The following is a 24,878-nucleotide window of genomic DNA, read 5'->3' as shown; positions in this document are numbered from 1 at the left end:
CCACAGCATGTTGTAATTTCTCCCCATTCAAATAATATTCCCTTTTACTGTTTTTTTCCCCAAGGTGGATGACCTCACACTTTCCGACATTGTATTCCATCTGCCAAACCTTAGCCCATTCGCTTAACCTATCCAAATCTCCTTGTAGCCTCTCTGAGTCCTCTACACAACCCGCTTTCCCACTAATCTTAGTGTCATCTGCAAATTTTGTTGCACTACACTCTGTCCCCTCTTCTAAGTCATCTATGTATATTGTAAACAGTTGTGGTCCCAGCACTGATCCCTGTGGCACACCACTAACCACTGATTTCCAACCGGAAAAGGACCCATTTATCCCGACTCTCTGCTTTCTGTTCGCCAGCCAATTCTCTATCCATGCTAATACATTTCCTCTGACTCTGCGTACCTTTATCTTCTGCAGTAACCTTTTGTGTGGCACCTTATCGAATGCCTTTTGGAAATCTAAATACACCACATCCATCGGTACACCTCTATCCACCATCCTCGTTATATCCTCAAAGAATTCCAGTAAGTTAGTTAAACATGATTTCCCTTTCATGAATCCATGCTGCTTATGCTTGATTGCACTATTCCTATCCAGATGTCCCGCTATTTCTTCCTTAATGATAGTTTCAAGCATTTTCCCCACTACAGATGTTAAACTAACCGGCCTATAGTTACCTGCCTTTTGCCTGCCCCCTTTTTTAAACAGAGGCGTTACATTAGCTGCTCTCCAATCCGCTGGTACCTCCCCAGAGAATTTTGGTAGATTATAACAAATGCGTCTGCTATAACTTCCGCCATCTCTTTTAATACCCTGGGATGCATTTCATCAGGACCAGGGGACTTGTCTACCTTCAATCCCATTAGTCTGTCCAGCACTACCTCCCTAGTGATAGTGATCATCTCAAGGTCCTCCCTTCCCACATTCCTATGATCAGCAATTTTTGGCATGGTTTTTGTGTACTTCATATAATCTGACAGGCAGCATGGACCGTTCAGAAATGAGTGACAAATAGCTCTCAATGTAATTTAGTGTACTACATTTTGACGCTCAGCATCCATATTTAAGTAGCTTCTTTTAATCCAAATATTATGTTACTGAGTTTAACTTTCCTTGAAAACACCCATTTCTACAGAGAAATGTTTAAAAATGTTAAGAAAGGGAGCAAGAGCTCCCTCACTGTACCATCCCCATGAGAGTCACATTTATCAGCTGTGAAAGCTGTTAAATATATAGAAGTGGATTCTCCTTGGTCTTGGTATACATTTGGAGGTGGGATCATCCGGACACTGCGTGACCTCAACCCATTTTTCTGGATAGGGCTATTTATGCAGGGCTGGCTCCTAGCAGCATCCCTGCCACCAAGAGGGAGCCCATCACTGCCAGGACACAAAATCCCAAGGGTGGTGCACTACAGACTGCCTGACCTGGCAGATGTCATCTGATAGAAGTTCAAGGCAGTTGTAGTTTTCAAGGGAACAAGCAGAGCTGTCAATATTGTGGATGAAGTTTGCAGGTCAAAGTTCAGGCGATGGTAAAGTTCAAAGACTACCACTCTGGTGAAGCGTAAGTAGCAAATGTTGTTTTGCTGCACTATGCCCAGGTATCTCTGTCGAGTCCATAGTCCTGCCTCCTTGGCTAAAGTCAGGTCAGGTCGTATCCAATGCATCCCTTTGGAACTGCTCCTGATCCATTATCTGGCTGAGGCAAGGGGAATTCCCAGAGGAACATCTGTCCTATTAGCATTGGCTTTTTGAACAGAGCCAGGTTCCCTTCAATGATAGGCAGTGAACAAAAAAAAAGCAAAAATGAAGTGCAAAATAGCCCCCAAAAATATGCACCAAACTAAATGCAACAAAAGAATGCCTAAAAATTATTTTAAAAGTTCACATTCACTGCCAAGTGAGTTGATTTCATTTCCATCAGAACACTGTACCAGTGAGGTGTTCTGCACCCTTGGTGTTGACCTGTTTTTTTTAACCAGACTGTTGGGCCACTGGAGCCAGTTTTTCATGCTTCCCTTTTTGCCTGCCTATCCACCACCCCTTTACACACTATTTGTGTCTCATCTATACCTTTTATTTCTTTGATTTCTCTTATTATGCCTCCGATTGTCTCATTCTAATATTACTTCTGTCATTTAACCCCTGCTGTTCTCCACAAGCGCTGTACAGGTCATTCTATTTCTTTACCTGTGTGCGGTTGTATTTTTTTCCTTTCCCCTTTCCCTTGTTCCATTCACTCTTAAACATTATTTAATTGTAATATCTCCCAGTTCTGAGGAAGGGTCCATGCCCGAAAGGTCTTGTCTGTTCTCTGACCTGACCTGCAGAGTGTTTCCAGTGTTTTCTGTTTTAGTATTTTGCTTTTTCTTCAGTGGTGACATTGCATTTCTGTTGCAGAATAGGGAAATGTGCCCCAAATGATCACAACTTTTACACCTTTAATGAGGCTCATGTGTGCTTGCACAGGCCACCTGGAAGAAGGCATCCTGGCACATGCTAATCCCTCCTCTCAAAATTTCCTGCTCTCACCCCAGGACAAATGTAAGATTTTAGGTACTTTACCTGCAGCTGATGAGTGACTAAAATTACAGTTTTCTCCACGAGTGTTTTTTTGACACACTGTTCAAAGATGTGTTTCCCGACATGAGCATCCACAGCTGATAAGGGATCATCCAACAGATAAACATCTTGGTCTGAATACACAGCACGAGCAATGCTAATTCGCTGTTTCTGTCCACCAGACAGGTTGATGCCTCTTTCTCCTATCTTTGGTTTAATTAAAAAATCAATTAACATTTTTATTTACTGTGGAATATCTGATCAACTGTCTCTGAGACTTATTTTCTGAAAGTGAACTAGAGTTTCTTACTTCAGTTAAATCTCCAAAGGAGAGGCTGGACAGGTCCTGCTCTAGACTGCAGACTTCAATCACCTTCTTATACCTGTAGGTTTATAAAGCAGTTAAACAACATATCTGGAAATTTTGTTCTATAGCTGAATCATCACTGTTAATTTTTTTCAATATAAACAAGTACAGCATCACCACAATCAAGCAGTGCAACACATCTCCCAGTCACACAGTGTGACACATCGCCCAGTCACACAGTGTGACACATCGCCCAGTCACACAGTGTGACACATCGCCCAGTCACACAGTGCAACACATCTCCTAGTCACACAGTGTGACACATCGCCCAGTCACACAGTGCAGCATGTTTCACAATTACACAGTGCAATTTTCCACACATTGAAGTGCATTTGATGTACTTATATGTTTAACCACAAAGTTCACTAAAGAAAATTGGGATTGATTCAGGAGATCCACAATGGAAGAACTGTGTTTATATTACAGGTTTAATACAGGGACCCATTGAATCCACGAGCCCCTTTTATGAACTCTTTATTGATTCTTGGTCATGGTCCTGAATGAAGAAGGTTCCATGCTGTTCACCTTTAACACCTGCTGGGAGATGAATTTTGTTTTCTGGGTCCAATAGTTCTTTAGCAGTCCACAGATGTGCATGTGCTTACAACCTTTGCAACCTACATGTAGCTTTATATAGTGTGATTATAATTTTTCAGTATTCAGAACATATATTAACACAAGTCTCGTATGAAACATTTCGTTCAGACATTCCTGATTAGATTATCCACCCATTTAAACAGAATTGTTTTTTTTCAATTTAGTAATAACTTTATTCTCTTTAGTCTGAATATCAAATCTTTTGAATGTTTTGTGCCCCATTTCCCTTTTCTCCATTCCATAGCCCCAGGATCTCTCAACTCTATGTGAACTCTTTGGCTCATAAGGTAGAAATCAGTGCAAGAGTCTCTGAATAATAATACATCATTCCTGGAAATATGAGAAAGGTTACATTCTCTTCCTTTAAAGGTTTGGTTACTGTGCAAAGGCATCTTAATTGTGGTTGGTAGATGAGAGTGACAGGCAGCCTCGGCATTTAAACCTCTGACCTAATTGGAAAGCTAGTATTGCAGGTCTAAGCTTGGAGACCATGGGGGTGAAACTGGCCTGTACCCGATTGGGGCGGTAACCTGGATGGGGAGGTACTTCCTGCGTTCAGCGCGGAAGTCCCGCCCATGCTGCTGAATTGGGCTTACTGGCCCTCAAAGGAAGTGGAGCGCAATCTCACGTGCTCCACTTCCTGTAGGGGTGGGACCAGTGGCGCTAACAGGGCGTGATTGGGAACTTAAAGGGGAGAGCCCCTGTGAACTCTGCAAGGTCTCTGATGGCCTCCACTGGCCCACCAGGGCAGCGTGGTACCAGGGCTGCAACCCGGCACTGAGAACGGCGTGCCAGACTACACGATGACGACTTGGACCACTCTAGGAGGGAACAAATAGAGCCGACCTGAGAGTCGTCAAAACGAGCAAGATGGCAGTGCGGCGCATTGGCGGCCTCCCCTTTAACTTCTGCCCATGAGCGGATGTCAGCCAGCTTCATGACCCACGGGGTGTGTGGCAATATTCCTCATGGAACTAAAAAGGGTCAGCGCATGACGATGACATCATCGGCGGTTGCACGGCGGCCTGGGACGCTACCATGACAGCACCTCCGCAACATCCCGGGAGCCGGTAGCAACGCCCGGCCCGCCCCGCCCCCCCAGCCCCCCACCCCCGGCAAAAAGTGCTTTGCTAACGGGCATCACAAAAATGGGTAATTTCACCCCCCATGTATCTTCTTAATTCCCATTCCTACTGCAGATCAACCGTATTCTATATGCACCTTGTGCCTCTTGTTTAAATCTCTTATTACAGGACTGGAGAGCGTGCAGAGAAGATTTACAAGGATGATACCAGAAATGCAGGGCATACATATCAAGAAAGGATGAACAGGCTGGGTCCCGTTTCTCTTGAAAAAAAGAAGGCTGAGGGATGACCTAATAGAGGTCTTTAAAATTACAAAAGGTTTTGATAGAATGGATACAAAGAGAATGTTTCCACTTGTGGGGAAGAACATAACTAAAGGCCATCAATATAAGATAGTCACCAAGAAATCCAATAGCTAATTCAGAAGAAACGTCTTTACCCAAAGAGTAGTGAGAATGTGGAACTCGCTAAAAAGAAATAAAGACTTGGAGGCCGAAATTGCCCCTTTCTTTAAGCGCCGTGACTGCCTCAAAAAGGTGGCCACGGTCGGTACGGACTCGCCACCGAGTCAGCGTGGAGTCCAGCAACATTTAATAAATTGCCCTACCTGATTTTCCTGGCGGTGATTGTCACCGCACAGTCCATGTTCCCGCCCTGTCGGGCTCGCACCACCCTCCCACCGACCAGCATAGACCCCCTTTCCGCCCCCCGCGGGAAATTGTACCGCGAGAGCGGATCGGCCGCTGGTCGGTGCCACTCACGGTTTTCCGCTGCGGGAAGCTATGTGTGCCTGGGCGGCATGTCTGTCCTTAATGGGGAGGGTGCGCTGCCGGCGCCTCCATTTTATTTTATTTGTTGGACGCCTCTGAAGTCGGCCCGACAATGGCGGCCACGGGGGGGGGAGGGAGGGAGAGAGTGCCATATATCTTATATAGTCCAAAGTAATTAGCGCTTTAATTATTTGCTTTTACGAGCCCAAGTTTCCACATGATTTGCACCTGATTTTTAGGAGCAACTGGTGGAGAACGGATTATCTTAGAAATCGCAATTCTCCACATTTTTTTTTCTGCAGTTCTAGTCAGGTAGAACAGTTCCACTTTGGAACAGAATTTTTTCTTCAAAAGGGGGCGTGTCCGGCCACTGACGCCTGATTTCAAAGTTTCCACAGTGAAAACGTACTCCAAACTAACTTAGAATGGAGCAAGTGAAGATTTTTGTAGAACTGAAAAAACCTGTTCTACACATTAAAAAATCAGGCCCAGGTTACAAATTAGGCGTCCAGAACGAGGTGGGGGGGGGGAAGGGAAGTCATTAAATTCTACAATAAATCCTTATTTATACTTCTACAAATATTATACAAATAAATCCAACCTGAATAAACATTTTTATAAGCAAAGAAAAGATTAAATAAACCATCTTCCTACCTCTGTGAAAGTGCTTCAGGCAGGCCTTTCGGGACCGAAGGCTGAATGGGCCGGCCCGAGACTTCGGGCAGGGCCCGTCCCCAGCACCAGATTTACAGGTAGGTGGCGTTGGGTCGGGTCGGGGAGGTTCGGTTCGGTTTGGGGGGAGGGAGGGAGAGAGAGGGGGGGGAGGAAGGGAGAGAGAGGGGGGGGAGGGAGGGAGAGAGAGGGGGGGGGAGGGAGGGAGAGAGAGGGGGAGAGGGAGAGGGCGGGGGAGGGAGAGAGGGAGATGGCGGGGGAGGGAGGGAGAGATTGGGGGGGAGGGAGAGGGAGGGAGAGAGAGGGGGGAGTGAGGGAGAGAGAGGGGGAGAGGGAGGGAGAGAGAGGGAGGGAGGGAGAGAGAGGGGGGGAGGGAGGGAGAGAGAGGGGGGGGAGGGAGAGAGAGGGGGGGAGGGAGAGAGAGGGGGAGGGAGGGAGAGAGAGGAGGGAGGGAGGGGGAAAGAGAGGGGGGAGCGAGGGAGAGAGATGGGGGGGAGGGAGAGAGAAAGGGATGGGAGCGAGGGAGAGAGAGGGGGGAGGGAGAGAGAGGGGGAGGGAGAGAGAGGGGGGAGAGGGGGAGGGAGAGAGAGGGGGGAGAGAGGGGGGTGAGGGGAGGGAGGGGGGGAGAGAGAGGGAGGTCAGGTCAGGGAGGGGGAGGTCAGGTGGGGGAGGGAGTGGTCAGGTGGGGGAGGGGGAGGTCAGGTTGGATCCAGTCCGGGGGCGGGGGCGGGGGGAGCGGGAGTCGGGTCCAGTCGGGGGGGGGGGGAGCAGGAGTCGGGTCGGGTCCAGTCCGGGGGGTGGGGGAGCGGGAGCGGGAGCGGGAATCGGGTCCGGTCCGGAGGCAGGGGGGAGGGAAGCAGGAGCTGGCCGTGGGAGGAGCCTTATTCACGCAGCCCCAGTGAGGCCATTCGGCCAGGGCTAGGGGCTGCGTGCTTCGGGCCCCTCCCACACAGTTTCAGGCGCCTGGAGCTACTGCACTTGCGTGCCCACTGTAGCGCGCATGTGCAGAGGTCCCGGCACTGTTTTCAGCGCAGGGACCTGGCTCTGCCCCCTACAGCTCCTGCTGCGCTGCGCCAATGGCCAGAGGACCTGCAGGGAGGTGGAGAATACGGAGGATTTTTTTAGGCGCACTTTGTGGCGCGAAAAACGTGCGTCCAGGTCGGGACTGCGCCGTTGTAGGCGCGTGTGGAAACTTGGGCCCTACATGTGTCGTGTATGTAGGCACCTTTAGTAATAACTCCACGAGGCAGGGTATGGTACTTAAACTGCACAGACCTGCAGTCCTTTATTAGCAGCTCCTGAGTGCTGACAACAAGCTGTGTGTTCCTTTTTGTACTGGGTTACCTGCCGTGTGCAGACAACCCCTGGGTCTCCAGCAACAGCACCCTCTAGTGTACCAGTAAGGTGTGTACCGTACAAGGGTAAATTCAATGTTGCATGACAGTGTTACAGACATCACACAGTGAACCGGCATGCCTACACAACAATACTCCCACCTGAGCATTTTTCATATCCTAGTTGTCATGACCAGGGGAGGTGATCAGTGGTGGGCTATGGGAGGTTGTGGTGAGGGTTGTGTGGTTGCTGTAAAGTCCTGTCCCTGCAGTACAGACTCACACGAGGCACATGCTGAAGTCAAGGTCACTCAGGACCTACACCTTTATTACACAGCTCTCGAATGCCACACTTGCCTGAGACCTGTCTTTATATACCTGTGTGGGACAGGTATGCAGTGTCTCCTGCAAGTGCACCCCTGGTGGTAAGGTATGCTTGTGGTTACAGTTCATATCTAGTTACAGTCATGTATAGCATGGTAAGATACAGTTATGTACAGTAGTGTGAGATACATGACATCACCCTCCCCCAAGGTCTTATTGTCTTTATAGATTCTCTCTCAGGTGGTCTACGCTCTCACGTGGAGCGTCTTAGTTGTGGTTCAGTTGTTTGCCTTGGTGCCTGTTTTTCTTTCGGTGTGATTGCTAGTATCTCGCCTGGGCTGTCAGTTGAGATTGCCCTTTCCTCAGGTTGTTCCCTCTGTCTGTCAACCAGGTGTGAGTTCCACATTGTAGTCTGCCTCTGGTTCAGCAGTGTTGTTGGTAAATCTACTTTTGACTTGGTCTACATGCCTCCGGCAGGTTTGTCCATTATCCAGTTGTACCACCAGTAGTCTGGTTCCTTCCTTGCCTGTTACTGTCCCTGCAAGCCATTTGGGACCCCTGCCATAGTTTAGCACAAACACTTTGTCCCCTATCTCATTCCACCTCCCCCTCGAATTTCGGTCATGGTACTCAGTTAGCTTATGGCACTTTGCCTCAACGATTTCATGCATGTCTGGGAGGATTAATGAGAGCCTTGTCTTTAAGGTCCGTTTCATCAATAGTTGCGCGGGAGGAACCCCAGTCAATGAATGCAGACGAGATCTGTATGCCAGCAGCAGTCGCGACAGGCGGCCCTGCAGCGTGGGACCTTGGATTTTGAGCATGCCTTATTTACTGATTTGCACTGCTCGCTCCGCCTGGCCGTTGGAGGCTGGCTTGAACGGTGCCGGCTTAACGTGATTTATACCGTGGTCAACTATAAAATCTTGGAATTCTGCGCTGGTGAAGCACGCACCGTTATCACTGACCAATATGTCAGGAATTCCGTGCATTGCAAACATAGTTCCAAGGCTCTCCACAGTGGTGGAGGTGGTGCTTGAGTTTAAAATGGTGCATTCGATCCACTTTGAAAATGCATCTACAACTACGAGGAACATTTTGCCCATGAATGGGCCCGTATAGTCTACGTGCACCCGTGACCACCGTTTGGTGGGCCAGGGGCTCAGGGGGGTCTCCCTGGGGGCATTACTAAGTTGGGCACAAATGGTGCACCGTCAGACGCAGAGCTCCAAGTCCGCGTCACAATGCCAGGCCACCGTGGGATCTGGCTATGGCCTTCATGAGAACGATCCCTGCATGCTCGCAGTGGAGCTCCCGGACAAATTCCTTTCTGCCTCGCAGAGGCATAACTACTCGGCTGCCCCACCTCAGGCAGTCTGCTTGTAGTGATAGTTCATGTATGCGCCTATTGAAAGGTTTGATCTCCTCGGGGCAGGCATCGTGAGCCTCTGCCCAGTCGCCAATTAAGACACATCTTTTTACTAAGGATAACGTGGGGTCACTGGTCGTCCAGGCTCTGATTTGGCGAGCCGTCATGGGCGAACCTGTGGACTCAAAGGCATTGATTGCCATGACTATCTCACAGTCCTGTTCGTCAGACCCTTCCGTGGTCGCCAGAGGTAGCCTGCTAAGCGCGTTGGCACAGTTGTCTGTGCCTGGTCTGTGCCTTATGGTGTAATCGTAAGACGCCAGCATGAGTGTCCACCGTTGAATTCGCGCTGAGGCATTGGCGTTTATTGCCTTGCTTTCGGAGAGCAGGGACGTGAGGGGTTTGTGGTCAGTTTCTAACGCGAACTTGGCCCTGAAAAGGTATTGGTGCATCTTTTTGACACCGTACACGCACGCGAGCGCCTCCTTCTCCACCATACCGTACCTGCGCTCCGCCCGCGAAAGTGACCTGGAGGCATAAGCTATGGGTTGTAATTTACCCGCACCATTGACATGCTGTAAAACGCACTCGACCCCGTATGCTGCCGCATCACATGTAAGAACTAGCTTTTTACCTGGATCAAAAAAAAACAAAACACTGTTGGAACATAGAAGGTTACGTGCCTTATTGAAGGCGCATTCCTGGGCGTCCCCCCAAAACCAATCGCACCCCTTTCTGAGTAGCACGTGGAGAGGCTCCAGCAGCGTGCTCAAATTCTGCATAAAGTTCCCAAAGTAGCCTGAGAAAGGCGCGCAGTTCCGAGACATTCCGGGGCCTGGGTGCCAGACGAATTGCTTCGGTTTTGGATTCTGTTGGGCGGATTCCATCAGCGGCAATCTTTCTGCCCAAAAATTTAACCTCGGGCGCGAGAAACATACATTTGAAATTCTTAACTCTTAGGCCTACCCGATCCAACCGCTTTAGTACTTCCTCCAAATTGCGGAGATGAGAGTCGGTGTCCCTGCCTGTGATAAGTATGTCGTCTTGAAATACAACCATCCCCGGGATGGACTTGAGCAGACTCTCCATGTTGCGCTGGAATATAGCAGCTGCCGACCTGATGCCGAATGGGCATCGATTGTACATGAAAAGGCCTCGATGTGTGTTGATGGTGGTGAGTAGCTTAGACTCTTCGGTCAGTTCTTGCGTCATAAATGCAGATGTGAGATCTAGTTTAGAGAAAAGTTTTCCTCCAGCCAATGTGGCAAATAGGTCCTCCACTCTGGGCAGCGGGTATTGGTCCTGTAGGGAGACTCTGTTTATTGTAGATTTGTAATCCCCAAGATTCGTACAGATCCATCAGGCTTCATGACTGGGACAATGGGACTTGCCCAGTCGCTAAATTCCACGGGTGAGATAATGCCTTCCAGCAGAAACCTGTCCAGTTCATGTTCAATCTTTTCCCCCATCACATAAGGCACAGCTTCAGCCTTGTGATGGACTGGTCTAGCATCCTGTGTGATGTAGATTTTAACTTTAGCCCCTTTGAAGGTGCCCACATCTGGCTGAAAGAGATGTTCAAATCGACTTAGACCTGTTGAGCAGGAGGTCCGTTCCTCTGACGACATGGCGTGAACATCATCCCATTTCCAATTTAGCTTTGCCAGCCAGCATCTCCCCAGCAGTGCTGGGAGATTTCCGGGGACAATCCACAGGGGAAGTTGGTTCACTGTCCCTTTGTGTGTGACTGAGAGCATGGCGCTGCCAAGGACTGGGACGATTTCTTTTGTATAGATCCTTAGTTTGGTGTCGACCCTTGCGAGTTTTGGTCTGTTGCTTTTGTGCGGCCACAGCTGTTCAAATTGTTGAGCGCTCATGAGAGATTGACTCGCTCCCGTATCCAGTTCCATGTTGACGGGTATCCCATTGAGTAGGACCCTCATCATTATTGGAGGCGTCTTGTTGTAAGAACAGTGGACATTGATTGTGTTAACCCACTGTACCTCGGTGTCCCGGGCACTGTCCCCACCGTCTTCTGGTCCGCTTTCCGACCCTTCCGATTCGTATACCAGCCAAGCTGCTGTTTTTCTACACATGCGGGCCAGATGCCCTGTATAGTTGCAGTTCCTGCAAACGTCATGCTGAAATCGACACCCCCTTAATGAGTGCCTTCCCCCACATCTCCAGCACAGACCAGTTCCATTGTTTCCGAAGGATGAGCTGCGTCCGGCTGATCTCTCTTGAGCTTCTCTCAGTTTGTAGTTGATTGCTCGCATTGTGGGTTGATGAGGTGTGAACGGCCGTTCATGTGGCCCTTGATGGCTTCTGGCACCACTACCTGCTGTTGAGGGCCTGTTCTCCTGCCTTTGTCTGTGTGTGGGGGTAGCAGCTTGTTTCACACTGTGAACCCCTTGTTCCGATGTTTCGTTAGTTGTCGTACCCGCAGTGTAGATCAGCCTCGTTTCTTCTTCTCCTGCCAAGAATGTCTGTGCGACCAGTGCTGCTGCCTCTAGGGTCAAGTTCTTGGTCTCTATGAGCTTTCGGAATATGCCTGCGTGGCCTATTCCTTCAATAAAAAAGTCTCTCAGTACTTCTCTCCTTAGTTCATCGGAGAACTCACATAAGCTAGCCAGCCTCCGAAGTTCCGCCACAAAGTCGGGTATGCTCTGGCCCACACAGCGTCTGTAGTTGTAGAACCTGTGTCTGGCCATGTGTAGACTGCTCGCTGGCTTCAGGTGGTCTCTTACCAGTGTGCTCAACTCTTCAAACGACTTGCTTGCTGGTTTCTCAGGTGCCAGCAGGTCCTTCATTAAGGCGTATGTTATCGAGCCACAGCTGGTCAAGAGATGGGCTCTTCTCTTGTCTGCCTTTTCGTCGCCTAACCAGTCTTTGGTTACAAAGCTTTGCTGGAGCCTTTCTATAAAGTCCTCCCAATTATCTCCAGCATTGTATTTTTCATCTGAGCTGTTGGTCGCCATTCTGTGGATTCTGTGATCCCGTAACTCGTCGCCACTGTAAAGTCCTGTCCCTGCAGTACAGACTTACACGAGGCACATGCTGAAGTCAAGGTCACTCAGGACCTGCACCTTTATTACACAGCTCTCGAATGCCACACTTGCTTGAGACCTGTCTTTATATACCTGTGTGGAACAGGTATGCAGTGTCTCCTGCAAGTGCACCCCTGGTGGTAAGGTATGCTTGTGGTTACAGTTCATATCTAGTTACAGTCATGTATAGCATGGTAAGATACAGTTATGTACAGTAGTGTGAGATACTTGACAGTTACCAGGTGTGACCCCTGTGCTTGAGGCTGGCCTCGTACATTTCCCCTCCCTCACACACAAACCAAGTGGGTGTCACTGTTGTGGGATCCCTTGGGGAGGTAGCCATGGCAGCAGTGGGTGGTGTGTATACACTGTGATGTGGGTAGTTGTGGGGTGGTGGGCAGGGCCACAAGACTGAGTGGGCTCCTTGTCCACCAATGGGGATGAGGGTCAGGTCATCCCAGGGTTTGCCAGGGAAGCTGGAGGGTATTGGTCTCATGCTTCTGGTGTTGGCCCTGGTGGCCAGGGACTGTAGGGCTGGTCTGGCGTCGGTTGCCATTGGTGGTGGCTGGGCTACCCATTGACCACTGTCCCTGTAGTGAGTCTGCTCCCACTGCATGTGTGTGTGTCCTGCAAGGGGCATCACATTCATTCCAAAGGTCCAGGCTACATGGTCAGGTAGCCTGCTGGACCTGGGGGTCTCCCACAGGGGGATTCCATTGGCATTAGCATGGAACCTGTAGGACCCAATGTCCTTTGGCAGTGTCCTACCAGTATACATGACACCTTGGCTCTTATCACACATAGTCGAGCCTGCATTATACATTCTAGCACTTGCATCACTTTTGGGTGTCCTGGTTTCAACAGACATGGTTACATTAGGCATTTCACAATCTCTACCATTATTGTTAAGCATAATAAACTTGTTCTTAACCTTACTGATACCTGCATTCATCTCATTAGTCACATTAGTTAAACCAGCATCACAATCCATGGTTACATTGCATACATTTTCATACTTGCACCCTTTAATTGCATCTTTAGCTTTAAAGTCCGTGTACTCAAATAGTTGGAACTTCCCCCTTTGAACTTTTTTGGTTACCGGTCTCCTTTAAGGGAGCTTTCAAATCCGATTGGCCGCTCGATGTCACATGATGCTCCTCCATGCTGACTCGTGGCATGGAGGAGGCCATTTTGAATGTAGGTCTGCTGCTTGGTATGCTGCAGCCATTTTGTGGTGCTCTTTTCTTCCACGTGCTTGTGGTGCTGCAGCCATTCTTTGGTCTTGCTGCAGGCAGGCTGTGGTGCTCTTTTCTTCCACAGCACCACTTCGCCTGATGTGGACCGGGTTCATCCAATTCCTGCCCAGCAGCGTGGGACAGTCGCCGGCTACAATCCACAGGGGGAGTTTGTGCAACACGCCGCCCTGGGAGACCTGGACATCTACACTGCCAACGATTTGGATTTTACCTTTGGTATAGATAAGCAGCTTTGCCTGGACAGGAGACAGTTTTGGTCGAGTGGCAGGATTCCTCCAAATTTTTTCAAAGGTCTTTTGGCTCATCACAGACTGGCTCGCCCCGTGTTGATTTCCATGGAGACTGGAACCCCATTGATGTCCACTTCCATCATCTATGAAGAACTTCCGGTGGAGCAGGTCAAGATTCCATACTCCTCTCCCAGGGTTAGAGCAGCTTCATCTTCATCTGTGTTGGAGCCCTGGTGATTAGCCAACTCATCAGAGACATAGTGAGTACAGCCTTTTCTGTACATTCTCTGAAGGTGCCCTTTTTCTTTGCAGCCTTTGCATGCATAGTCTTTGTAGCGGCACTGGTGGGCCCTGTGGTTTCCTCCACAGTGCCAGCACGAGCCATCCGGTTTGCCCATGTGCTGGACTCAGGGTTGCGGGACTCGGAGCAGCATTTCTGCCTTTAGAAGTGTCCATGTGGTGCACTGCGCTCGCCGGTCTAGAATCCTGGGTCAGTAGTCGCCTGGAGTCGCTGGCTGAAACCATGTAGGCCTGGCTCACTTGAATTGCTTTCTGCAGGGTGACCGTGATGTCAGCCGAGAGCAATTTGTGACGGAGGCCTTCGTGGCCGATTCCGATGACAAATATGTCCCTTAGTGCTTCATTAAAGTGTTCGCCAAACTCACACGGTGCAGCTAGTCTTCTTAGGTGTGCAGCATACTTGGCAATTTCTTGGCCCTCAGATCACCGATAAGTGTAGATCTGGTGCCTGGCTGTGAGGATGCTTTCTTTCAGTTTTAGTTGTACCTGTATGATTGTTACAAGTTCCTCATAGCTCTTGGTGGTTGTCTTCTCCAGGGCTAGTAAGTCCCTGACGAGACCGTAGATGGTGGGCCCACAACTGCTGAGCAGAATGGCCCTGCGTTTGTTCGGTATTGTGGCCGGTGTGTCCCCATCCAGGTCGTTGGCTATAAAGAAGTGTTCCAATCTTTCCACAAAAGCATCCCAAACTTCCACCTCTGTAAAATGCTGAAAGTTGCTGAGGTTAGACATGTTGAGCGTGTAGTTCGTGATCCCGTATTCCCATCGCCAGTTGTAGTGTATGTAGGCACCTTTAGTAATGACTCCACGAGGGAGGGTATGGTACTTAAACTGTGCAGACCTGCAGTCCTTTATTAGCAGCTCCTGAGTGCTGACAACAAGCTGTGTGTTCCTTTTTATACTGGATTACCTGCCGTGTGCAGGCAACCCCTGGGTCTCCAGCAACAGCACCCTCTAGTGTACCGGTAAGGTGTGTACCGTACAAGGGTACATTCAATGTGCATGACAGCGCTACAGACATCACACAGTGAACTGGCATGCCTACACAACAACATGATTATTAAATCTCAATTACAGTGGACCTAGATATAGTGAAATTATTTACCTTGATCTCAGCTAATTTACAATGTAACTGAATGAGAAACATTTCTGATCTAAAGAAATTACAATCTACAAATAATGGAAATAAAGCGACACTGCAGGTCATCAGGGGCATGGAACATGTTCTTCACATGATCAGTGGAAACTGATCCTAGCAATCATAAACCATTTATTTTCTAACCTACAATTATATGTTTCATTCCAACTATGCTATAGGATACAGTTTCAAGATGGCAAGTGGTTCTGTGCAGTTACTTTATAACCTGAAGCTGAGAATGCAGGATGTTCGTTGGCTTAGAGACTTTTTGAATTACTGAACCACTGTTTGCGGAGACATCAGCTTTGAGTGGAAGTGACAGCTTGCTGCATATGAACTTGAACTTGCTTCTTTCTGTATTTCATTAAACTGTCAGCCAGTAAAAAGTAATCAGAATGTCCAAGCTCAAGGCAAAGGACAACTCCTGACACACAAATAGATTTTCCGAACACTTGGGCTGGTTGTACTGGGAAACATAAGAACATATGAAATAGGAGTAGGAGTAGGCCATTCGGTCTCTCGAGACTGCTCTGCCATTCAATAAGAAAGAAATCTTTCCTCATCTCAATCCTAAATGGCAGACCCCTTATTCTGAGACTGTGATCCCTGGTTCTAGACTCCCCAGCCAGAGGAAACATCCTCCCTATATCTACCCTGTCAAGCCCTGTAAGAATTTTGTATGTTTCAATGAGATCACCTCTCATTCTTCTAAACTCTAGAGAATATAGGCCTAGTCTACTCAATCTCTCCTCATAGAACAATCCCCTCATCCCAGGAATCAGTCTGGTGAACCTTGCACTCCCTCTATGGCAAGTATATTCTTTCTTAGGTAAGGAGACCAAAACTGTACACAATACTCCAGGTGTGGTCTCACCAGAGCCCTATATAATTCCAGTAAGACGTCTTTACTCTTACACTCAAATCCTCCTGTAATGAAGGCTAATATTCCATTTTTCTTTCTTAATTGCTTGCTGTACCTGCATGTTAACTTTCAATGATTTATGTACAAGGACAATCAGGTCCCTCTGAACACCAACATTTCCCAATCTCTCCCCATTTAAAAAATGATCTGTGTTTCTATTTGTCCTCTCAAAGTGGATAACTTCACAGTTCTCCACGTTATATTCCATTTGTTATGTTCTTGCCAATTCACTTAGCCTGTCTATGTCCCCTTGAAGTTTCTTTGCATTATCCTCACAACTTACATTCCCACCTAGCTTGGTATCATCAACAAACTTGGATATATTACATTTGGTCCCCTCTTTCAAATCATTGATATAGATTGTGAATAGTTGAGACCCAAGCACTAATCCTTGCAGTACCCCATTAGTTACAGCCTGCCAACCCAAAAATGACCTGTTTATTCCTACTCTGTTTTCTGTCCGTTATCCAATCCTCGGTCCATGCTAGTATATTACCCCCAATCCCATGAACCCTAATTTTGTTTAATAACCTCTTGTGTGGCACATTATTGAATGCCTTCTGAAAATCCAAATGCACCACATCCACTGGTCCCCCCTTATCTTTTCTGCAAGTTACAACCTCATAAAACTTTAACAGATTTGTCTAACATGATTTCCCTTTCATAGATCCGTGTTGACTCTGCAAAATCCTATTATTATTTTCTAAGTGCCCTGTTACCACATTTGTAATAATAGATTCTAACAAATTTCCCTACTACTGATGTCAGGATAACTCGTTTGTAGTTCTCTGTTTTCTCTCTCCCTCCTTTCTTAAATAGTGGGGGTACATTTACTACCTTCCAACCCTTGGGAACCATTCTAGAACCAATAGAATTTTGGAAGATGACAACCAATGCATCCGCTATCTCTATAGACACCTCTTTCAAAACCCTAGGATGTAGGCCATCAGATTCAGGGGATTTATTGGCTTTCAGTCCCATTAATTTCAACAGTGCTATTTTTTTACGAATACTAATTTCTTTCAGTTCCTCATTCTCGCTAGACCCTTGGCTTTCCACTATTTCTGGCAAGTTTTTTGGTGGCGAAGACAGACACAAAGTATTTGTTTATTTTTTCTGTCATTTCCTTATTCCCCATTATAATTTCTTCCGTCTGAGCCTGTAAGGGACCCAAATTTACTTTCCCTAATCTTTTCCTTTTTACATCCATATAGAAGTTTTGGCAAAACCTAAGTTCCACCCAAGTACCGTCCTGATGGTACTTTGGCCAGAAATTTTGTGAAAAAATGTGGGAAAGACATGCCCGGTGGCAAAATGGGTCTTTCACGATGATTCTGGATGTCAATGGGCATTAGCTCCCATTCTGGGCGGCAAACATGATCCTTGGCAAAGTACCGCTCAGGATAGGGAGGGGGGAACTGATAAAAGAAAATGTTTTCAAAACAATAAAAAAAACACCAGAAATCCTTCAAAGGATCCCATCCACCTAAATCCCTGCAAAAGAAATAAAGAAAACAAGTGCACTAACCTTTTTTTGCAGGTCTCTATACTTAGCGTTCAGGTGAGACCTGCCTCCACATGGTGGTCTCTTCTCCTGCTGGAGCAGAGGACCACCTGGACTAAACTGGGGACACAGTGGGCGGGAGGACTCCTGTGGGTGTTGCATGCCGATGGACGCCAGTGGATGGTCCCCAGCGGTCTTCTCTCCCCGCCGGCGTGAGGACCTGATGAAACTCGCTTGGAGGGGAGGGTGCCCAAAAACCATCGAGACTGCCGAGAAAACCTGGCGGCAGCCAGCGGTGAGTCAACCAAACTTGGGCTCTTTGTTTTTATGTTTCTTGCTAGTTTACTCTCATTCTATTTTCCCTTTCTTTATCAATTTCTTGACCCTCCTTTTCTGCATTCTAAAATCTTCCCAATCCTCAGGCTTACTGCTCTTTTTGGCAACATTATAAGTGTCTTCCTTTGAGCTAATACTATCTTCAACTTCTCTTGTTAGCCACGGTTGTATCACTTTTCCTGTGGGGTTTTTGTGCCTTCAAGGAATGTATATTTGTTGTAAATTATGTATTAATTCTTCAAATGCTAGCCATTGCTTGTCTACCATCATACTTTTTAATATAGTTTTCCCATATACCTTTGTCAACTCGCCCCTCATATCTACGTAGTTTGCTTTGTTTAGATTTAAGACCCTAGTTTCGGATTTAACTAAATCACTTTCAAACTTAATATAAAATTCTATCATATTATGGTCACTCTTCCCACATGGCCCCTTTATTACAAGATTATTAATTGCACAATACTAGATCTAAATAGTCTGTTCCCTATTTGGTTCCTCAACATACCGATCTAGAAGCTATCTTAAATACATTCCATGAATTCATCCTCCACAGTATTACTGCAAATTTGGTTTGCCCAGTCTATATGCCCCATTATTATTGTATTACCCTTGTTACATGCGCCTCTGATTTCCTGATTTATACTGTGCCCTACATTACCACTACTGATTGGGGGTCTATAAACAACTCCCACCAATGTTTTCTGCCCCTTGCTGTTTCTTAGCTCCACCCAAATAGATTCTACTTCTTGATTTTTGAGCTAAGATCCTTTCTCACGGCTGACTTTATCCCATTCTTTATTATCAGGGTGACCCCTCCTCCTCCTTTTCCATTTTGCCTATCTTTTCTAAAAATTAAGTATCCTCGAATATTTAGTTCCCAACTTTGGTCATTTTGAAACCACATCTCTATAATGGCTATTAGATCAAACCTATTAATTTCTATCTGCGCTATTATTTCATCTATTTTGTTGCGAATGCTTCGCGCATTCAGATATAGTGAGCCAGAAATTCACCGTCCCCGTAGGGATGGCTACCGCGGAGTTTGGGCGGTCGATCAAAACAATCAATCGGCTGCCGCAGTTGGGTACTTTTCCCTCCCCGAGCCGTATTCAGCTCGGGGAGGATTTGAGCGGTGTTCACTTCCGCCGGAAACAGCGCCGTGAAGCCGCAGTAAAGGAAGGTTTCCAGCGGTGAGCTTTGCAGTGTGTGGGCCACTGGAAAGGGTCGACCACAGCGAAATTCACCGAGGAAAAGGTAGGACTTTTCCCGGCAGTGCCGCCACGAGGTTTTCGATGCGGTGCTCGAACGCGACACTGCTGGGGCTCTTTGGTAGGTGAAGTTTTATTACTTACTTTTGTTTTTATTTCATTTTCCAGCATGCGCAATATTTATCTTTTCATATAGTTTTATTAATTGTTTTGGCTTAATTAAATCTGCTGAGTGCTACTCAGAGGTTTGCACATACCCCTGTACTTTGGTACAATTTTCAGGTCTGCTCTTTAGTGGAGTCCTGTGGGCTGCAGAGACCTGCTTGGCAGGGTTCAGCCTGAGGATAGGAGGAGTGTTGGGAGGGCAACACCTGGTACACCTGCTCAGAAGCAGGGCGGTATGCAGGAGAAGGCTTCGCCATCAGCACCGTGCAGACAGGCAGCGGGCAAGGGAGGCAGCAGCCATGATTCGTTCATTCTGTGCCAGACTAGAGTGCCCGCCATCTTCACTGGTCCGAATCAGGATTGCGGTTGGCTGCTTGGGTACAAGGGATATCTCCTGTGGCTGCTCATTCCTCTGTGGAACCCCAAGACAATGCCAGAACATCCAAACAATGACGCTCATTGTTCCAGGTGCATCATCGAGCAGTACATAGGCATCTTTAAGCAGAGATTCCAGTGCCTGGAACGCTCTGGTGGCACCTTGCAGTACTCTCCTCAACAGGTCTCCATAATCATCATGGTCTGCTGCATGCTGCACAACCTGGCCATCATGAGGGGCCAGCCGCTGGAGGTCGAGCCAGCAGTGCCACCTGAGGAGGAGGAGGAGGAGGATCCCCGTCGCCCCAGAGCTAGGAGGCTTCAACCCATCGCCACCCTGGAAGGGCCAGTGCAGACTGGCCAGCACCCTCCTGGGAGGGTGTGTCCTCACATATATGGAGGTGTCTGACACCTCCCTTGTAATCTCTCTCCATGCATTATATACTGCCTGTCTGCCAGGTCGCCCCACATCAGGAAACAGTATTCTTCTTCTGTCCTCCATGTTATGTTCAGAGTAAATCCACAGGACTATATCAGAAGCTCAAACTGTTGTGATCTTGGTCTCTTTATTTCAGACTCTAGAGTGAGGAAGCAGCATGGTAAGTCACCTTTTATACCTGCTTGTCCCAGGGTACACAGGTGACCCTTAGGTCTCCTACAGGTGTTTCCCCTGGTGGCAAGTCTTACATTTGGGTAAGGTCAACATACATACATAACATCACTCCCCCCCAAAGTCTTATTGTGCAAGTTATTTGCAAGTTGAGGCGATGGGGTGCCCCACGCCCCCAGGTCGATCACCTGGATTGAAGTCTTGACATGGTGGGTTCGTCCTTGTGGCTGACGACAAAGTTGATCGTGTTGGTGGGTCACTGGGGGCCAGGTCCTTACGGTGTGGTTCCTGGTTATCTGTCGTTCGCAGTTTGGTCTCGTCCCACTGCTTTACTCGTTGGCCCAGTACATGGTTTCACAATCAAACATTCTGTTTTCATCACATACATTCCATTCCTCCCCTTGGTTAATGCAGTGCTAGCGGCCCGACTGGAGCCCTGAACATGGTGTACACCACTTATTCTGATGTTGTGTGGAGGGACCGTGCACTTATGGTGCATTCTCTGCTGATGGCATGCGGAAGGCTCGGTTCTGAGTGATTCTGTCTGGAGTTTGCTTAACATCCAGGATGGCCAGGTCTGTTAGGAGCCTACCGTGGCACACGTGGTGCTGGGTTTAGTGATTTGGGTGCTGACCCTGAGGTCTGGCAAGCCTAGGATGGCCATAATGGCCTTAAGACTTTCGGTGGTGGCCGGAGGCCTAGTGGTCCCCATAGACATTGGGCCGTAGTATGGGGGCCCCAGACCACCGATTTTGTATAGCCGCCCTGCCTTGCTTTCCAATGTTGGGATGGGTCTATCGTCTTTTAGGCGGATAGATTGCCACAACCTGTCTAGCAGTTCACCTTTGGCAGGTGGTAACCTGGGATCCTGGCTGGTCCAGGTCCTAAGCTGGAGGGCCATTACGGTTGACCCCTCGCTTTCTAGCACTTCTACGACCGTGAATGGGTCTGCAGGTTGCTCTGTTTCCAGAGTGCCGCTCTCTGTGCCTGGCCCGTGGCGGATCATGTTACAGTGCACAGACAGTGTTGGACATTCTCAAAACAATGCATCGATAATGGTGCCTCTGCTCTCCCTAGCTTGTGGGATGCACAGCTTGTCTGACTTAAGCACATATTGGGACACTCTTTGTGTCATGTATTCAACCAGCATTGTAACCCATGTTTCATCTGACCGAAGTTGTACACCACGAGAACATTGACCACTAGGTGGTGAACTTGTGGGAGACACTCCTAACCTGGACCTTCAGATATAAAAGGGGAAGCTCCACCCACTTCCTGCACTTGAAGGCTAAGGAATAAAGAACAGGTCACAGACTGGCCTTCTCTCAAGCATGGGCCTCGGGTGCATTTATACTGTATAGTAAGGACGTATCACTTTGGTATGTCTCTTTAGTCCCGTGAATACAGGCTGCTGCTTTGTTTAACTTATTTGATACATGTTCAATCGTTTGGGGCTCGCCCGCTACTTTTGCTTGCTGCACAACATTCCTGACCCCGTGCGGTAACATCTCACTTGCTATGGATGCTTTGTCAGATACATATACAACTGGTTTGGGTTCGCCCGCTACTTTGGCTTACTGTACAACACACCCGACCCCATGTGATAACACATCACTTGTTACAAGAACTTGTCAGATAGATATATGACTGGTTGGTGTTCGCCCGCTACATTGGCTTGTTGTAAGGTACCCCTAACCCCATACAATGGTACATCACTGGCCGTGAAGGACCGCTCACACGAATTACATGGTGCACACAATTTATTTGAGCATGGTGGGTTCCTGGCCTTCATCGCGGTCGTCCCTTTACCTTTGCCCCGAACCCATTCATCTTCCTTGCTGGGCGACACATTCCTCCGTTCAGTTGAGGTGACCTTCCGTGGTCTGGATGCTCTCTCGTCCCGTGGTCTGGACACTCATTCGTCCCGTGGTCTGGACACGCTCTCATCCCGTGGTCTGGATGCTCTCTTGTCCCGTGGCCTGGACGTACTCCCGTCCCGTGGTTTGGATGCACCTTCGTCCCGTGGTCTGGACGCCTTCTCGTCCCGTGGTCAGGACGCCCTCTCGTCCATGTCCGTGATGCCAACTGCCGTGATCTTCCTCCCTAGGTATTTTGCCTCTGGCGTCAGGAAGGTGCATTTGGATCGTTTCGGCCGGAGTCCCACTCTGCATGGTCGACCTGGAGCTTCTTCCATCATCGCGAAGGGGTCGGCAGCTTCGGGTGGTGGGTACCTCGCCTGTACCACTGCTTGGTTGAACGTTACCTCCTTGTGGTTGTGATGAGCGGCCTGTGCCTTGGGGATCTGCATATGGATCTGCACTTCGATGCCTGGTACAGCTGGCGGGGGTTTGCTTGGCCTTTGGGAAAGGGAGGTCTTGTTCGCCAAAGAGGGTACACAGAGATCTTCTCAGTTCCATTGAATCTTCCCCATCCACCTCCTGCCAAGCAGCGTTAGCCCATCACCTGAAACAATCCACAGTGGTAATTCGTGCACTGCTCCCTTATGGAATACTCTTATGTCCGCACTACCAATAACTGGTATCAACTCCTTGGTGTAAGTGCGCAGCTTTGCCTGAATCGGGATCAGTTGAGGTCTCTTGGCTTCGTCGCTCAACAGCCTCTCGAAAGCCTTCTGGCTCATGGCTGATTGACTCGTCCCCATGTCTTGTTCCATGGAGACTGGAGTGCCGTTAAGTTCAACTTTTAAAATTATCGGAGGGCTTTTGGTGGTGAAGGTATGTATCCCATATACTTCCTCTTCATCCTCAGGTTGAGTTGCCTCTGCTGCTCGTTCATCATGATCCTCGCTGGGTCGGTTGTCCTCTCCTGACTGCCACATGGTGAGTCAGAGATCGTTTGCACATTCGCTGGAGGTGCCCCATTGTTCCACAGCCCTTGCACATATAGGGCTTGAATCGACATTGATGAGCTCTATGGCTGCCCCCGCAGCGCCAACATGGTGCTAATTGATATGCATTCAGGCCCCACGGCGGACTCTGAGTCACTCTAAGCCTAGGTCTGGCCTCTGCACCCGTAGGGGCCCTGCCCTGTGCCGTTCTGCCTGCTGCAAACATTATTTTGTGCACGGTGCTCGCCTGTGAGCTTTGATTCTGTGAAGATATCTGTTTCGTGTTATCGCTCATGGATATGAAAGCTTGGGCTATCGTGATCTAGAGAATCGGCAGACAGCAGTTTGCGAAGGATGACCTCGTGGCCAATTCCAAGCATGAAAAAGTCCCGCAATATTTCCCCCAAGGATCCTGCAAATTCGCACTGCCCCGCAAGGCGTCTTAGGCCGGCGACAAAACTCGCCATGTTCTGGCCCTCAGAGCAACGGTGCATGTAGAAGCGGTACCTGGCCATCAGGATGCTCTCCTTTGGCTTGAGAGGTTCCTGAGCCAGCGTACACAGCTCCGCGTAAGATATCTCCGTTATTTTAACCGGTGCCAGCAAGTTTTTTAGGAGGCCATATACCGATGACCCACGTATGGTGAGGAGAATCACCCTACACTTGGCCTCCGTCTCAGCTTTGTCCAATTCGTTGGCCACAAAGTACTGGTCGAGGTGCTCAACGAAGGCTTCACAATCATCACCCTCAACAAATCTCTCAAGAAGACCAACGGCCGCCATTACCACGTGGAAGTTCATGATCCGATACTCGTCGCCAATTTGTTATGTTCAGAATAAATCCACAGGACTATATCGCAAGCTGTTGTGACCTTGGTCTCTTTATTTCAGACTCTAAGTGAGGAAGCAGCATGGTGAGTCACCCTTTATACCTGCTTGTCCCAGGGTACACAGGTGACCCTTAGGTCTCCCACAGGTGTGCCCCCTGGTGGCAAGTCTTACATTTGGGTAAGGTCAACATACATAACACTCCACACCGTCCATCAGTGTCTCCAGCTCCATATCAGTGAACCTGTTTGGCTCTCCTTGCACTTCTTGCATCAGCCATCCTTCCAAACTCCTTCCAACCTCCTTCCCCTGTCAGGGCCTTGCTGCAAACCCTGGCCTTTTTAGAAACCCTTACCCTTCTGCTGAATTTCTCAGTGGTGTTAGCGCTCAAATTAAGACAGCCACACCGCTGAAAAATCCACTTTGGAAGGGTTCATTAGCGCTGGAAGCCATTTGTTCACTTTTGGAGCTGAAAATAGGGTGGCCCAGCCACGAAAAAATTTTGGCGCTAATGGCCATAAAATGGTGGGGAGAGCACCAGCTTTCCAGTGGTACTGAATTTTGGGCCCAATGCCTTTAGCTTTGACTTTTTTCTATTTTTCCCTGATGTCATCTTAGTCACTGATGTCCTATCACCTTTGTTACTCTCTCTGTCCCTTATGACCCACTTTGCTTATTTTTACCCAAAACCCTGCTCTGCTCTAGAGCCTTGGCATTTTTCTTGCTGGTTTTAAATTTACTCTTTCCAGAATCCTCACGCCCCACCTTCATTAGCTTAAAGCCCTGTCTACTGCCCTAGTTATTTGATTCGTCAGTACACCGGTTCCAGCCCGGTTTAAGTGGAGCCCATCCCAACAGAACAGCTCCCTCTTTCCCCAGTACTGATGCCAATTTCGCACAAAGCAAAGCCCCTGCTTCCCACACCACTCTTTGAGCCATGCATTTAACCTTCTAATCTAATCCTATGCCAATTGTGGTGTGGCTCAGGTAATAATCCAGAGAGTATTACCTTTTAGGTTCTGCTTT

General features: G+C 48.4%; 1 protein-coding gene across 1 annotated transcript in view; it reads right to left on the bottom strand.

The window, feature by feature from the left end:
* The window catches only part of abcc12 (ATP-binding cassette, sub-family C (CFTR/MRP), member 12), a 181,186-nt gene that overhangs the window by 101,588 nt on the left and 54,720 nt on the right, over nucleotides 1–24,878 (bottom strand). The window contains exons 12-13 of the mRNA XM_070896944.1: nucleotides 2,879–2,951; nucleotides 2,572–2,775 (exon numbers count right to left, since the gene is read on the bottom strand). Coding sequence (XP_070753045.1) covers nucleotides 2,572–2,775; nucleotides 2,879–2,951 — 277 coding nt within the window. The remainder of the gene's footprint in view (nucleotides 1–2,571; nucleotides 2,776–2,878; nucleotides 2,952–24,878) is intronic.

This window comes from Pristiophorus japonicus, chromosome 13 (assembly GCF_044704955.1).
Source record: "Pristiophorus japonicus isolate sPriJap1 chromosome 13, sPriJap1.hap1, whole genome shotgun sequence".
NCBI lineage: Eukaryota > Metazoa > Chordata > Chondrichthyes > Pristiophoridae > Pristiophorus > Pristiophorus japonicus.
The sequence above is the reverse complement of the archived record's forward strand: the minus strand, read 5'-3'. Positions and strand labels throughout refer to the sequence as shown.